The 17,116-nt window shown below is 41.9% G+C and overlaps 1 protein-coding gene across 2 annotated transcripts in view; it reads left to right on the plus strand.

Annotated features, from left to right (window-relative positions):
• The window catches only part of LOC143804222 (programmed cell death 1 ligand 2-like), a 169,129-nt gene that overhangs the window by 137,846 nt on the left and 14,167 nt on the right, over positions 1-17,116 (plus strand). For both annotated transcript variants that reach the window (XM_077283350.1, XM_077282535.1), the window contains exon 6: positions 472-594. In XM_077283350.1, coding sequence (XP_077139465.1) covers positions 472-594 — 123 coding nt within the window. The remainder of the gene's footprint in view (positions 1-471; positions 595-17,116) is intronic.

The raw sequence follows: 17,116 nt of genomic DNA on the forward strand, positions 1-17,116 counted from the left end.
AAAAAAAGCTTCTGGAGTATGATGCACCTATTTTATTGCTACTGTCATAGGGTCAGGTAAATGGACATGTAGTCAGAATCTCTCACCAATGTGTTTTCCTCCTGCTGCCACATTATCTACCTCTAAACATATACCTACTAGTTATGTAAAATGTATACACATTGGCATTTGACGGGCTTCACTCGCCATCTTGACACAGGGCAATCTGTGCACACCTATCCATCTTTCTCATACTTTGTGTGGGAGAATTGGACACTATTTAATTCACAGACAGCAGAAAGGCTAGAACTGCCATTTAGCATGCCAGGACCATTACATCCTATAAAATTGCTTACCATATTTAGCAATTACTCCACATATTAACTTTTGAATATTTATTGTAGCTTTATAATTTTGCTGAACTTTAATAAATTATATTGTGATTGGTAAGGCCTGATCTACAGCTAATTTATTTTTCATTATTTTCCTTAGATTCTCGTCATCAACCACATACACCATTACATATATCGATCATAGCAGCTGTAATTGGACTTCTGGTGATTTTAATTGTTGTAATGGTGATTCTATTTAAAAAAAAGTACTTCAAGAAAAAAGGTATCGTATATACTCAACACATAAAAATCCCAACTGTATTACTATTTGGTGCTCAGTTGACCACGTCTTGCTGCAAGGCCGTAAATAAAGTCCGAGGAGCATAGAAACTCTGTCTGCATCATTATAGTCAATTGCCCCATGAGCGCATATGCCTGAATCGCACTGTGCAGGGCTTTGGGTGTAACTAAAAACAGAGCCACTAAAAGCCATATGATCATTTCACATAGAAGCAGGTGATAATTTTAACTGTTCCCAAATCTTATATCTAAACATTATTATTGTATAGTTGTTAAAATAATTAAAAGAATTAGACTAGGCAATCAATTGTCTTCTTAGAAATCCCCTTTTCACTTAACATTTAAATGACATAATTTCTGAAGAACACGACAAAAAGATTTCATCATTTTAAAGGAAATAAAAGTTTAAAAGTTTCCTGTCACAATCTTGCACAAAACACTGTGTTTCATTCAATACAGAAGCAATGCATTAACATATGTAGCATTGTAGATTGTGAGCCCTCGCAGGCAGGGTCCTCGCTCCTCCTGTACCAGTTATGACTTGTATTGTTCAAGATTAGTGCACCTGTTTTTTTTATGTATACCCCTCCTCACATGTAAAGCGCCATGGAATAAATGGCGCTATAATAATAAATAATAATAATAATAATAAAAATATAGGCGCAGAATGGTAACAGACAATTATATCACTGATACCAGTGATTTGTGTACAGAAAAATGCAGCGGACACACATAGCAGGCATCTTATGGAATTCATACATGATAGATGAAAGTCAGCTGAAACTGACTATTTCGACGAGACCGGTGTGCCATTGCAGAGGTGTCAAACTGCATTCCTCGAGGGCCGCCAACAGGTCATGTTTTCAGGATTTCCTTAGCATTCCACAAGGTGCTGGAATCATTCTGTGCAGGTGATTAAATTATCACCTGTGCAATACAAGGAAATCCTGAAAACATGACCTGTTGGCGGCCCTCGAGGAATGCAGTTTGACACCTCTGCGCCATTGAATGTGTATGAAAGGCTCCCCTAACAGATTATGTTGAGGAGAAGAATGATAGATCGCTGCCCAGTACTCTATCCCAGACATCATTTTGTTTTCAGGAGGGATAAGCTGCTGTCAGAGCTGTATGTCAATGGCTTTCTCCTCTCTCATTGATAAAACACTTGAGTACTCGGCTACACCAAGCACTCAGGTGTACGTGGGAGTGGGGAGAGATAGCTGTCAAAGGAATGAATTTTGTGCTGGGTTTAGAAGTACTGACTTTGACCAATAAACACTCGCCGATTAAACTACATAAAACCTGAACAACAATCATTTAATGGATGAGCATATTACCTGTTTAGTGTTTACACAGGATGATGTGCTGTCCATAATGATGATTTTTAAGCCTGTTTAAGCAACTAAATCTATGATGTGCATTTTCATCACAGGTTGAGGCTAGATATATGGAGCAGGCTTAGGAGCTGAGCCTGCTTTGCACATGGTGAATGCCGACTGTATTACTTGACCATCAACTGCTTGTAACAAGAGCGGTGAGAGAAACCTCTAATTACGACTGTTAAAGGCAGCCTGTCATGTAAAAAACACTGTTATCCTGCAGATATAGGGTTAGTCTGCAGGTTAATAGTGTTCTGAAGCTGCTCAGCGCCCGCACTGAGTTCCCCGTTGCCAGGAGGAAATTACCTTTATTCCTTATGGCGGCCTCAGGCTTTGAGTCACAGGGATGGGCTGGCTTCAGTGCACAGTGCATAGTGAGCGGCAGCTGTAACCATGCGCCTGCACTGACTGACAGCCAATAGTGCAACTATCCACCTGTGAGTATTTCTTCATCTATGTCAGTTATCTGCTGAGGATTTATCTCTTGTACACGGAGCAGCAGGAGCTTGGATTAACACACTTTTAAAGGAGTTGTGCCTGCCACAAACCTCATAGGTGAGCACACACCCGCTCGTTTCTTTTGTTTTTATGGTATCACTCCATATGTGCCTTTGTTCACTCTTCAGTACCCATCAAGTATTAGGGCTTATTCAGATACTACCTCTTCATCTCGCCCCCTCTCTGTTGGTGTCCCTCAAGGCTCTGTCCTAGGACCTCTTCTCTTCTCAATCTTGGCCTGGGACAACTCATAAAGTTTTATGGCTTCCAGTACCATCTAAATGCCGATGACACTCAGATCTACCTCTCTGGCCCAGATGTCACTCACCTCTCTGCTCTCCAGAATCCCAGAGTGTCTATCAGCCATATCCTCCTTCTCTCGCTTCCTCAAACTCAATGTGGACAAAACTGAACTAATTATCTTTCCTCCATCTCGCACACCTTCCCTACCTGATCTAGCTATCACAATAAATGAATTCACACTTTCCCCCGTCCCGGTAATCCGCTGCCTCGGAGTAACACTTGACTCTGCCCTGTCCTTCAAACCGCACATCCAAGCTTTTGCCACCTCCTGTCGCCTCCAGCTCAAAAATATTTCCAGAATCCGTCCTTTCCTCAGCCCTCACTCTACCAAAATGCTTGTGCATGCCCTAATCATCTCTCGCCTCGACTACTGCAACATCCTTCTTTGTGGCCTACCCTCTAACACTCTCGCACCCCTCCAGTCCTTCCTTAATTTTGCTGCCCCTATAATTAATTTCTCTCCTCGCTACAATCCTGCTTCCCCTCTTTGCAAATTCCTTCACTGGCTCCCAATTTCCCAGCGTATCCATTTTACACTACTAACACTGACCTACAAAGCCATCCATAACCTTTCTCTTCCATATATTTCCTTACTAATCTCTCAATCTCTTCCCTCACGTAATCTCCGGTCCTCTCAAGACCTCTTTCTCTCCTCCACGCTTATTCGCTCCTCACCCAATCGCCTCCAAGACTTCTCCCGAATATCCCCCATTCTCTGGAGTTCTGTGCCCCAACATGTCCGATTATCCACTACATATGGATCCTTCAAAAGGAACCTGAAAACCCATCTCTTCAAGAAAGCTTACAACCTGTAATGACCACACGGCCACCTCAACACCATCGGAGCTACAGCAACCCCCGACCTACTGTCTCCTTCCCCACCATCCTGTAGAATGTAAGCCCGCAAGGGCAGGGTTCTCTCCCCTCTGTATCAGTCTGTAATTGTTAGTTTATTTACTGTAAGTGATATTTGTATTTTGATGTAACCCTATCTCGTACAGAAACATGGAATTAATGGTGCTATATAAATAAATAATAGTAATAATAATAATTTAGATGGCCGTTTTTCTCACATATGAGGTAAACAAACCAATTATTTGGATCAGACTTAGATCAGCAATTGGTCAGAGTGTGGTATGAGCATTATCAGTTTTTTTCATACGTGAAAATTTTTTTCCCCACCTTCTCCTATGTGACAGACTGTGAAAATCGGACAAAACTCAGATGCCAACCAAGTACTGTCTAATTTTTTAATGGACCCATAGACTTGCATTGCTGATTTTGAGTTGACACTCAGGTCAAAATCGGACATGTCTCCACGATTTTCCGCACATCACTCGGTCTGCGAAAAATTATGGACATGTGACTGGCCTAATAGTCTATCACAGGCATGAGTGCTATCCGTGGAAACCAGAATATCAGACGTCTGAATGAGGCCTTCTTTTCAGACTTTTCGGGATGCTAATAAGTGATACTTTGCAAATATACAAAGCTAAATAAGCATGTCACAGATGCATATGACCTGATAAGCTAACCTAGTAAAAGAGGAAGCTTTAGAAGCAGTGTTAGATGCTGATATGGTTGACATGTTTACCCACAACAGTATGGATAGAAGCATATGATAGCAGCTGACTGTGACAAAGTCGTTTATAGTTTTTAGGTCATAACTGAATGTTCAGAAGTGTATGCATGTGTGGAATTGTAAAATAAGTAGATATCTAATCTAAGATCAATGTTACACACTTCCTATAGGCCTATGAGAACAGAACTCAGTTGGGTAATATACGTTGTATTAGGGAAGGCAAACAGTGAACATGTTTAAATGAAACCCAATTGCTAAAAGGATTCTTAGCCCCAATTACATGCATCTAAGGAAGAAAAAAAATTGTCCCTTTTTAGAAGGGATTGTCCACACTACTGTGCTTAAACTATATACATGATGAACGTCTGGCATACACAGATATACACTCACCGGCCACTTTATTAGGTACACCTGTCCAACTTCTTGTTAACACTTAATTTCTAATCAGCCAATCACATGGCGGCAACTCAGTGCATTTAGGCATGTAGACATGGTCAAGACAATCTCCTGCAGTTCAAACCGAGCATCAGTATGGGGAAGAAAGGTGATTTGAGTGCCTTTGAACGTGGCATGGTTGTTGGTGCCAGAAGGGCTGGTCTGAGTATTTCAGAAACTGCTGATCTACTGGGATTTTCACGCACAACCATCTCTAGGGTTTACAGAGAATGGTCCGAAAAAGAAAAAAAATCCAGTGAGCGGCAGTTCTGTGGGCGGAAATGCCTTGTTGATGCCAGAGGTCAGAGGAGAATGGGCAGACTGGTTCGAGCTGATAGAAAGGCAACAGTGACTCAAATCGCCACCCGTTACAACCAAGGTAGGCCTAAGAGCATCTCTGAACGCACAGTGCGTCGAACTTTGAGGCAGATGGGCTACAGCAGCAGAAGACCATACCGGGTACCACTCCTTTCAGCTAAGAACAGGAAACTGAGGCTACAATTTGTACAAGCTCATCGAAATTGCACAGTAGAAGATTGGAAAAACGTTGCTTGGTCTGATGAGTCTCGATTTCTGCTGCGACATTCGGATGGTAGGGTCAGAATTTGGCGTAAACAACATGAAAGCATGGATCCATCCTGCCTTGTATGGAGCATCTTTGGGATGTGCAGCCGACAAATCTGCGGCAACTGTGTGATGCCATCATGTCAATATGGACCAAAATCTCTGAGGAATGCTTCCAGCACCTTGTTGAATCTATGCCATGAAGAATTGAGGCAGTTCTGAAGGCAAAAGGGGGTCCAACCCGTTACTAGCATGGTGTACCTAATAAAGTGGCCGGTGAGTGTATGTCTAGGTTTTCTGGCACACAGGGCAAGAATTCAGTTTGGTGCCCCCAGGCACATATGTAATATGCCTACTTACAGTCAGCCAACTAGCTGCTCTCCCAAATTCTCGCAATTTGAAACCACAACAAAAACATTTAATGAAGTAAAACAAACATGGAACACCAGAGTCTCGATCCTAAAGGTACCTTCACACAAAGCGACGCTGCGATAGCGACAACGATGCCGATCGCTGCAGCGTCGCTGTTTGATCGCTGGGGAGCTGTCACACAGACCGCTCTCCAGCGACTAACGATGCCGAGGTCCCCGGGTAACCAGGGTAAACATCGGGTTGCTAAGCGCAGGGCCGCGCTTAGTAACCCGATGTTTACCCTGGTTACCAGCGTAAAAGTAAAAAAAACAAACAGTACATGCTCACCTGCGCGTCCCCCAGCGTCTGCTTCCTGACACTGACTGAGCTCCGGCCCTAACAGCACAGCGGTGACGTCACCACTGTGCTTTCACTTTCACTTTAGGGCCGGCGCTCAGTAAGTGTCAGGAAGCAGACGCTGGGGGACGCGCAGGTGAGTATGTACTGTTTGTTTTTTTTACTTTTACGCTGGTAACCAGGGTAAACATCGGGTTACTAAGCGCGGCCCTGCGCTTGGTAACCCGATGTTTACCCTGGTTACCAGTGTAAAACATCGCTGGTATCGTTGCTTTTGGTGTCAAACACAACGATACACGGCGATCTGACGACCAAATAAAGTTCTGGACTTTATTCAGTGACCAGCGACATCACAGCAGGATCCTGATCGCTGCTGCGTGTCAAACTAAACGATATCGCTAGCGAGGACGCTGCAACGTCACGGATCGCTAGCGATATCGTTACAAAGTCGTTTCGTGTGAAGGTACCTTAAGACACCGGTATGTGTGGACCAAGGTGAAGGAAGCAGAGTCCAGGTTTCCCGAGATAGGTGTGTAACACAGACCATGTTCAGTAGGTGGTCAGCTATTAACATGAGACATAATGAGTCAACTTGAAATCTGCCCTTTCAGTTTCTTCTTTGCTATTTCTTGCTCTTTCTTGTAAATGAAGACATGTATTGCAAGCACTACTAGTAAATTTTAGAATTAAAGGCAGTGAGTCATTGTCTGTTATGAGAATTGATAACATGTATTGCATGTAGGCGGATAAACTAATCCAGTCAAGAAAAAGGAAATTAGTCCAGCACTCGCATAAACCAGAAACCTGAGACCAATGCAAGGATAAATTGAAAAGACAGTCCAAACTATTTTCTATTTTAGAAACCAAGTACATGTTCCTAAGCGCATCCACGGTCTTTCAGGCAGATCAGAATTATTCTCCAGATTCCTCCTTCCCACCACACTTGCAGTGTCTGTGTGCATGTATTTCCCAATGCTGGTACACAGGTATCAGAACATATCTATAGACTGACACTATAAGTATGGTCAAGAAGGAGGATTTTTTTAACCTGCCTGAAAGACCGTGAATGCAGTAAAGTGCATTTTTATTAGAAACTAATTCACTGGGCAAGTTAAAATAACACTGTTTTACTGTGAAAGTGGTTTTAATAAAATCAATCAGAGGTGTAGCTGGGGGTTCAGGAACATGGAAACTGAAACACATCTGAGTGGGCTTACCACCCAAATAATGCATGTTACAAACCCGCATGCCCCATCTATAATAGGCCACTTCAGCAATTATGGTGTTATTGAATAGAAAACACTTCTAAGAGACTTAGAGCAATATTACCACTATACAATGACCATATAGTCACTTCTGCAGTCTATATAAGTGACTGCAATACTGTTAAATTCAATAACCCACAGGCAATGTCCTTTCTGATTCGAGACATTCATGTTTCCCATATTTGCCATCTGACCCAGCCATAACTTCTGTTTTTGTTCAGAGTTTGCAACACAGACACGTTTGACATTTTCAGCACCATCCCCACCTCTTTCCAACCTAAACAAACTCCTTATTCTGCTGCTACCCCCAATGCGCCTGTTTCTATGTCAATTTACCCTACCATTGCACCTGCACTTTGCTCCAACATACAGTATTCCAGGTATAATGTTCTCATTACTATAATTACCCCCAAAAATACTACCAGAGAGCACATCTGAAAAAATAATGCCTGTCAGATAATACCCAAAAATATAATAGTGCAAAGCAACCGTGCCCTATAGTGCATCTTAGTCAAGAATATGCCCAGCACCATAATAGTGCCACGTTTTGCATCTGACAGAGTAATAGTGATCTTTTTAGTACTATAAAACAGTAATAGTGCTCCTCGAAGTGTTCTACATAATAATAATGCCTACCACTGTGCCATTTAAAAAGTAATTGTGCCCTTAAACAGTAATCATGTGAAAATAATAATAATGCTCCTTATATGCTCCCTAGGAAGTAATAGTGCTTCCTTTTTGCCCTCCCTAGACACTAATAATGCAACAATGAAGGTTATTCCCTGGGTGTCCACTGATTGCTGCTTGTATATACTGTACATGAGAAGGATTTGGAGCTCAGGGATGAGGCAGAGAACACAGTGCGGGGATGTCAATCAAGCCTGTGTGGGCATAATTTTGGTGACATTGTTAAGAGTGCAGGATGAGTGGCTATGTGGCCAATATACACAAAAATCTAAGAATTTTAATTTTTTACATTTTCAGTAATAGTGGCGTTCATCTATTCATTCGCAGTACGTTGACGCATAGTGTATGTACATGCTTGTATAGTGAGCACGTAATGTATTTGTGCACCTGTTCATTAATTTAATACTAAAGGAGTGTGGGCCCTATTTTTTGTAGTGTACTGGTGTAACTCGCTCCATGGCTCAGCACCCTTATCTATACATCTTTCCCAGACAAAGTTTTAAATTAATTTAAACGCCTGGTTTTCTTTCACTCCCCATTCAGATGAGGTCCGGTACTGCACATGGAGAGGTAGGACATTAGTGATAGGAACTATCCATATTTAGGTACATAATGACGTGGTTAGATGGCTTTAGCGCTCTTTGATAGTGAAAAAACGCTAAGTACCCTTCGCTCTTGATGATTACATTAATAATGGAGTTCATATATTCATTAATCGCAGTATCTGGCACATAATGTATGTTATATGTTTGCCTCAGGTTAATAGCTAAGCCAGACTCTCGACTGTGACTGATTGGGGCTGTCTTAGTAAGAATTATTTTTACATAAATGCAAAATCAATTTTTAAGCAAAGTTACATACATTTCATTAAAACAATTGCCCAAACAAGGTGTATATCGGGCCGGAGAAAACTTAAGTTTCAAATGATGGAATTGCATATGAAGTGCACCATCATTTTTGACATTTTTACCCAATTTTTCATGTAAGCATTTTATATTTCCCTTTATAAATCCCCTCATGTTTTAAAGTGTAAAAACCACCCATATAATTTTAATACATTTTCTAGATATAAGCCGGAAAATGAAGAAATTTCAGGCTTGCCAAAAATGTACTTGTAGCAAGTAATAGAAGATAAAATATAACTTTTAATAGTTTGTCTATTTAATACACAAGATAATGTAATGTAAAATGTGCAGCTGTCAATAACATCTATGGTTATATTGGGACACAGTATTATGTTATGTGCGCAAGCTCCATAATTGAGTCAGTATAATAACAATAGTGACAAATGGTAGAACCTTAGCCCTTACTCATAGGGCAAAACAATTGATATGATTTGATACATTGCTAAATGGTTTTTTTAGGTTATTTTTTGGTTATTTTTATCTTTCCTGTGCCCAATTGAGGGAGAGCTATAAATATACCTACTGTCGTTTAATGTAATATATACTGTATGGTGATGTCTACACTGATTCTGTGACAGATGTTTGTTTTTGCCCTATGAGTAAGGGCTAAGGTTATTCCATTTGTCACTTATATGATGTTATTATACTGACTCAATTATGGAGGTAGTACACATAATATAATAATACAGTGTCCCAATATAACCAGGGAAGTTATTGACAGCTGCACATTTTAAATTACATTATCTTGGGTATTAAATAGATAAAATATTAATAATTATATTTCATCCTCTATTACTTGCTATAGAGTACATGTATCACATAGGGCTTGTTATTTTTGTATTTAATCTACTGAGTGTGGCAGGATTTCTATCCACAAGTATATGGATCACTGAAGCAAAGGAGGTCTTTTCTGACAGGGCATTCACTCAACCTATAAATACTCCATCATTACATGCAGCATTCAAGGAGTTAACTAAAGTTTACAAAGAACAAATAGGGTCTTGGTGGGAAGTCCAATGTAAGGAAAACTATATAAAAACAGGTACTGTGCCACACCATCTTCGTATATCACTCTGTCCAGGTTTCTGATATAAAAACTGTAATGTCCTAGCTAACTTGTATAAGGAAGCGACAAAGAGCTCTGTTAGATTCTTGAAAATCCTGCTAGAAGAGGAGCAACAATCCTTGTGTACCTTAAATGATGCTTTAAAGCAGGGGTGGGGAACCTCAGGCCCCAGGTCCATTTACGGCCCTCAATGACCTTTTATCAGACCCCCGAGCAGATTCTCAGGGGCTGCATTCTTGGGCAGGGAGCTGTATTTTGATTACAACCAGCTCATTAATTTCTTCTTGCTCTGTTAGCACACACACACACAGTGTTCACTACTGAAAATTGAAGAGCATGCAATGAAAGATAACATCCTGACACCAGTGCCAGAGTCAGGATGTACTTTGTGGGTGGAGTTTGTACGGCCCCCGAAGGATGGTATAAATATCCAAATGGCCCTTGGCAGAAAAAAGATTCCCCACCCCTGCTTTAAAGTAACAAATAGAAATAACCAAAAAATTATCTGCGGAACCTGATTTTTGTCATAAAGAGACCATTCTCCAAAATACCTTGGAGTGGTTCCAATATAATTTAAAGGAGAAAAACATTTTTTCTTTATCTGAGATCTGCAGGAATTCAAAGAGAACAGAGCTTACTCTATCCCTGCTATCTGGGGTCTCTGAAACACTGACATCAATCTATCCTCAACAGAGACAGAAGTTTCGGACATAGAGAATGGGAGTATAACACAAAGGGGTAGAATGAGAGGAAGGGTGGGCAATAGTCGAACAAACGGAAAAGAAGATCTCATCAGAGAAGTCATTTTTTAGAGCTAAGTTATCCCCTGAGAAGCTGCACAAACATGCACAATCCATCCTAAACTCACAGGTGATTAACTTATCCTACAGGACCCCTAAAAATGAGGAGATGGCGCTCCTGAGTAAGGGACTCACATTTGTGCCCACTTCAGATTATAACATCTTTGAAGTTGTCAAAGACTTTCACCTCTTCATACGTAAACTTGAATGGAAGAAATTCCACATTAGGGATCAAAAGAGTAGCTGTCAGGACCCAGGTATCTCAAACAACTTACTACAGAATGTCAGATTATTACAGTTGTGCTCAAAAGTTTACATACCCCGGCAGAATTTTTGGTTTCTTGGCCTTTTTTCAGAGAATATGAATGATGAACTCATGGTTAGTAGTTGGGTGAAGCCATTTATTGTCAAACTACTATGTTTTCTCTTTTTAAATCATAATGATAACCCAAAACATGCTGTAATAATTATAGGGGATAACTCAGGAGACTCTTTGCGTGGAACAAGACAACTACAGGACACAGTTTTATAAGTGGTGAAGTCTAGATTATCACACGGTGATTCAAACAGGTGCAGAGAGAAACTCAAGTCCACAACACTTGGTGTAAATATTAAACGCAGCTTAGCAGTCTATAGGAAATTTCAGAGGAAAATGCAATCAAGCAGAAAGTCTATGAAGCACAGTTATTCTTGAGGATACTTGACACGAATAAATCCTTGTCTTAGTCCAAACACAGATAAGCTTATAAGGCAGTTCAAATCATATCTTAGCTCAACCAGGGAGGCCTTGTTAAAAGTCTCAGGTTTTTGCAGAGCAGAAACAGCTTACATGTCCAGCAAATGCAGATGGAAGTAAACACGAGCAGCAGATGAAGGAGGATTACTGGAAACTGGTGTTTGCAGCAGGAACTCAGAGCAGAGTAGCAGGATCACCACACAGGTTCACAGGAGCAGGTATATAGCCAGGGAGTAATCAGAGGTCAGGAGCTGGATGCAAGGCAGAATACTCTAGCACAGACTGAAGGCTGGGGTGGAGTTCTATAGCAGGAAGACACAGTGCACATGAGACCAAAGACGCCATCTTGGAAAAGGGCAGTAATGCACAAAAGGTAAAAAAATTTTCAGAGTCCTGACACATCCAAATGACCCTGATCAATAGTTCACATACCCTTTTGTGATTTTGGCCTGATAACATGCACAGAAGTTGATACAAATGGGTTTGAATGGCTACTAAAGGTAACATCCTCACCTGTGACCTGTTTGCTTGTAATCAGTGTGTGTGCATAAAAGCTGAATAAGTTTCTGGGATCCAGACAGACTCTTGCATCTTTCATCCAGCCACTGATGTTTCTGAGTTGTGAGCCATGGGGACAGCAAAAGAATTGTCAATGGATCTACAGGAAAAGGTAGTTGAATTGTATCAACCAGGAAAGGGATACAAAAAGATATCCAAGGAATTTATCATGCCAGTCAGCAGCGTTCAAATTGTGAGTAACAAATAGAAAGGGGCTCAGTAAAAACAAATCCACAGTCAAGTAGACCAGCAAAAATGTCATCCTCAATTGCCAGGAAAATTGTTCGGGATGCAAAGAAAAACCCACAAATAGCATCAGCTGAAATACAGGACTCACTGAAAACTAGCAGTGTGGCTGTTTCACGATGCACAATATGGAGGCACTTGAAGAAAAATGGGCTGCATGGTCGAGTCGCCAGAAGAAAGCCATTGCTGCACAAATGCCACAAAGTATCTCACTCACAATATGCAAACCAGCACAGAGACAAGCCTTAAAATTTCTGGTACAAGGTAATTTGGAGTTATGAGACCAAATTGGAACTTTTTGGCTACGACCATAAACGTTACATTTAGAGAAAGGTCAACAAGGCCTATGATGAAAGGAACACCATTCCTACTGTAAAGCACGGAGGTGGATCGCTGATGTTTTGGGGATGTGTGAGCTACAAGGGCACAGGAAATTTGGTCAAAGTTGAAGGAACGTTCCAAAATCACAATAATCCAAAACACAAGGCCAAGAACACAAGGACAACAGAACAAAGTTAAGGTTCTGGAGTGGCCATCTCAGTATCCTGACCTCAATATCATTGAGCCACTCTGGGGAGATCTCAAGCGCACAGTTAATGCTAGACAGCCCAGGAATTTACAGGAACTGGAGGCTTTTTGCCAAGAAGAGTAGGTAGCTTTACCATCTGAGAAAATAAAGAACCTCATCCACAACTACTACAAAAGACTTCAAGCTGTTATTGATGTTAGAGGGGGCAATACACGGTATTAAGAAATGGTGTGTTAGGGTTTGCGGAACGCACCGAATATATTTATTGATGGGATTGGTGCGTTCGCAACCCGGGATCCACCGTGCAGGAAAGATCCTGCTGCTAAGTGAATGGCGGCACAATATGGCGGTATGAACCAGCTCTGTTAGCTTCACAGAGCGGCAAAGAAAGCAAAGCTCTGTGCCCTGTTAGACTCTCACAGAGGCACAGGCTAACTACCCAGATGAGAGCAGTCAGTGGTCATGCATGCACACAACACTCCTCGCCGGAGGTGCCAGCATTCTAGGGGCTTATTTCAGCCAGGTCCCTGAATACACTCATACACAATCTCCTCGCCGGAGGTGCCAGCATTCTAGGGGCTTATTTCAGCCGGGTCCCTGAACACATTCAAGCACATGACCACAGTAGCGCAAAGCACGTAACTTAGGAAGATACTAGCACATGGCCGTGCGGCCATGCGAGCCTTAAATAGCTGCAGCACGTACAGGACCTTCCTAAAAAGGACCAATGAGAGACTGCCACAGAGCCTGCGTACCTACAGGACCTTCCTAGAAGGACCAATAGATTTGGCTGCAGTACCTGAGCATGTGACCCTTGATCTCCACTGAGAGATCTTACCCTGGGCATGCTCAGTGTGTGCAAAGCAGGACTTAGTCCCAGAAAAGCCTGCTCGCCGCAGATCAGTGCAGGGTACAATAGCAGAGCCTGGAGAGGCAGCAGTAACCCTTTGCACAGAATCAGGCTCAGTGAGACGCTGGGACCGACGTCTCCACTGAGCAGGCTCCACTGCGGCCGATGGAGAATGGGAGACCGCAGCAGACATGGATCGAGATTCCCCCTGTGCAGCAGAGGAAACTCGACTCCTAACATGGGGTATGTGAACTTTTGATCAGGGTCATTTGGATGTTTTGGGTTGTCATTATGATTTAAAAAGAGAAAACACAGTAGTTTGACAATAAATAGCTTCACCCAACCACTAACCATGAGTGGAGTTTTGGTGTTATCATTCATATTCTCTGAAAAAAAGGTCAAGAAAGCAAAAATTCTGCTGGGGTATGTAAACTTTTGAGCACAACTGTATATAGTCTGAGTGATCAAAATCCAAATGACATAGGAATGGGACCCTTTACAGACCAGAATCCCTCAAGAAGACTTTACTAACCAGAATCCCTCAATGTCTGTCCACTATTTCATCCTTCTTCTCCGCTAGATTTCTGAAACTTAACATGGACAAAACAGAATTCATCATCTTTCCCCCATCTCACGCGACCCCCCCAACGAACCTATCCATTACAGTAAACGGCTGCCCACTCTCCCCAGTCCCACAAGCTCCCTGCCTCAGGGTAATCCTTGACGCTGATCTCTCCTTCAAACCACATATCCAAGCCCTTTCCACTTCCTGCCGACTTCAACTCAAAAATATTTCACAAATCCGTACATTCCACAACCAAGAATCTGCAAAAACCCTAGTCCATGCCCTCATCATCTCTCACCTTGACTACTGCAACCTTTTGCTCTGTGGCCTCCCCTCTAACACTCTCGCACCCCTCCAATCTATTCTAAACTCTGCTGCCCGACTAATCCACCTGTCCCCCCGCTATTCTCCGGCCTCTCCCCTCTGTCAATCCCTTCACTGGCTCCCCATTGCCCAGAGACTCCACTACAAAACCCTAACCATGACGTACAAAGCCATCCACAACCTGTCTCCTCCATACATCTGTGACCTCGTCTCCCGGTACTTACCTACACGCAACCTCCGATCCTCACAAGATCTCCTTCTCTACTCCCCTCTTATCTCCTCTTCCCACAATCGCATACAAGATTTTTCTCGCGTATCACCCCTACTCTGGAACCCTCTACCACAACACATCAGACTCTCGCCTACCATCAAAACCTTCAAAAAGAGCCTGAAGACCCACCTCTTCCGACAAGCCTACAACCTGCAGTAACCACCGATCAACCAAACCGCTGCATGACCAGCTCTATCCTCACCTACTGTATTCTCACCCATCCCTTGTAGATTGTGAGCCTTCGCGGGCAGGGTCCTCTCTCCTCCTGTTCCAGTTATGACTTGTATTGTTTAAGATTATTGTACTTGTTTTTATTATGTATACCCCTCCTCCCATGTAAAGCGCCATGGAATAAATGGCGCTATAACAATAAATAATAATAATAATAATAATCTAAGAAATAAAAGCCACCTCAAGGAGATGTGAACTTTCTGGATGTCTGCCTTAATGTAGTCACTAGTGATTTAAGGGCTCTGGGCTCAAATTAACCCAAAATAGACATAATCTTACCAAGAATGAAATGCAATGTCTCTGATCATTGGAAAAAAAATCAAGTGATTATAATTAAACCATCTGACAAGAGAGGTAATGTGATGGTTATGGACACCCAAGACTATCGGTTTATGTGCCAAACCCTATTATGGTAGGACACAGGCTATAGAAAACTGGAAAAAAAATCCCCTGAAAGAATTTCAGACAGAATTGAGAATTCTGGTAGATAGCGGCCTGGCAGATAGGGTTATTGATAAAAACAAAAGTGATTTCTAGTTTCCCCACTTCCCCATTATGGCCACCTTCTATTGTCTACCTAAAATCCAAAATGGGGCTAACCCATTAAATGGTAGACCAATAGTCTCGGGTGTTGGGTATATCACCCAGAACTTGGGCATGTATGTCGATCAGGTAGTTAAGTCTTTTGTCAAATCACTAAATTCCTATGTAAGAGACACGACGGACCTTCTGGGCAGACTGGACAGCCTAGTCCTCGACTCTGATATGTTCTTGGGGAATTTAGACGTTGAGGCCCTCTACTCATCCATTCCACACAAAAAGGGTCTCATGGCTGTGGACCATTTCCTCCGAATAAGGGGATGCCAATACTGCAAACATACTGAATTCACTATCAAAGCCCTAGAATTCTGCCTCACAAAAAATGTTTTTTTTTTTGTTTGACAACAAATTCTACCACCAGCTCAGGGGCATAGCTATGGGGAGCCCCTGTGCCCCCTTGTATGCTAATTTGCTCCTGGGCTGGTGGGAGGAAACATTTGTCTTTGGAGACACTCCCCAAATCGATATGGTAAACATTGTCATATGGCTACGCTATATAGACAATATTTTGGTTATCTGGAAGGGGGGTGCCTCTGACTTCGATAAATTCATAATGGGCTTGAACAACAATGAACTGGGACTTAGGTTTACATCTGAAAGAGACCCCCTCAAAACTACCATTTGTCAAAATACTTCTCGAAAAAGACGCCAGAGGAGAGCTCTCTTCGCAAGGACATATGGTAAACCCACCTCCACAAATTCCCGCTTGAGGTGGGACAGCAACCATCCTGTCCCCCTCAAGAGGGGCATTCCGAAGGGTCAATACATGAGAAACAGTAGGAATTGCTCAACTCAAGAGACATTTGAGCAACAAGTAAAATACCTTCACAATAGATTTATTGAGAGGGGTTACCCAAATAATGTTCTTAAGAGAGCCTAAAAGGAAACCATGTGTAAAGATTGGAGGTCCCTCCTTAAACCCAGACCAAAGGCCGAACAAGACAATTGTCACAGATTCATTACCACATATTCTAGTGGTTCCAACAAGGTCAGAAGCATCCTACAAAAACATTGGCCCATCTTGCTTATGGATGAGGACATTGGTGACCAGATGAAAACCTTTCCCCAGATAACATACAAAAAAGTTAATCAATGAATAGAAATATACCTGGGGATCTCACAATACAAAAAATTATTATTATAATTATTATACATTTTTATAGCGCCATTTATTCCATGGTGCTTTACATGTGAAAGGGGGCAAAAATAGACAAGTACAATAAACATGAGTAAAACAAGGCACACACAAGTACAGGAGGAGAGAGGAATAATAAAATGTCAGTAAAATATATACATCTCTACCACCAGGTGTATTAGAAGGAAAAAGTAGAAACCACTTGATTAGAACCTAAGGAAAACATAGGGCTAAAAGATATAAAATACCGGACCACAAGAAAATTCAA

Source organism: Ranitomeya variabilis, chromosome 1 (assembly GCF_051348905.1).
Source record: "Ranitomeya variabilis isolate aRanVar5 chromosome 1, aRanVar5.hap1, whole genome shotgun sequence".
Lineage (NCBI taxonomy): Eukaryota > Metazoa > Chordata > Amphibia > Anura > Dendrobatidae > Ranitomeya > Ranitomeya variabilis.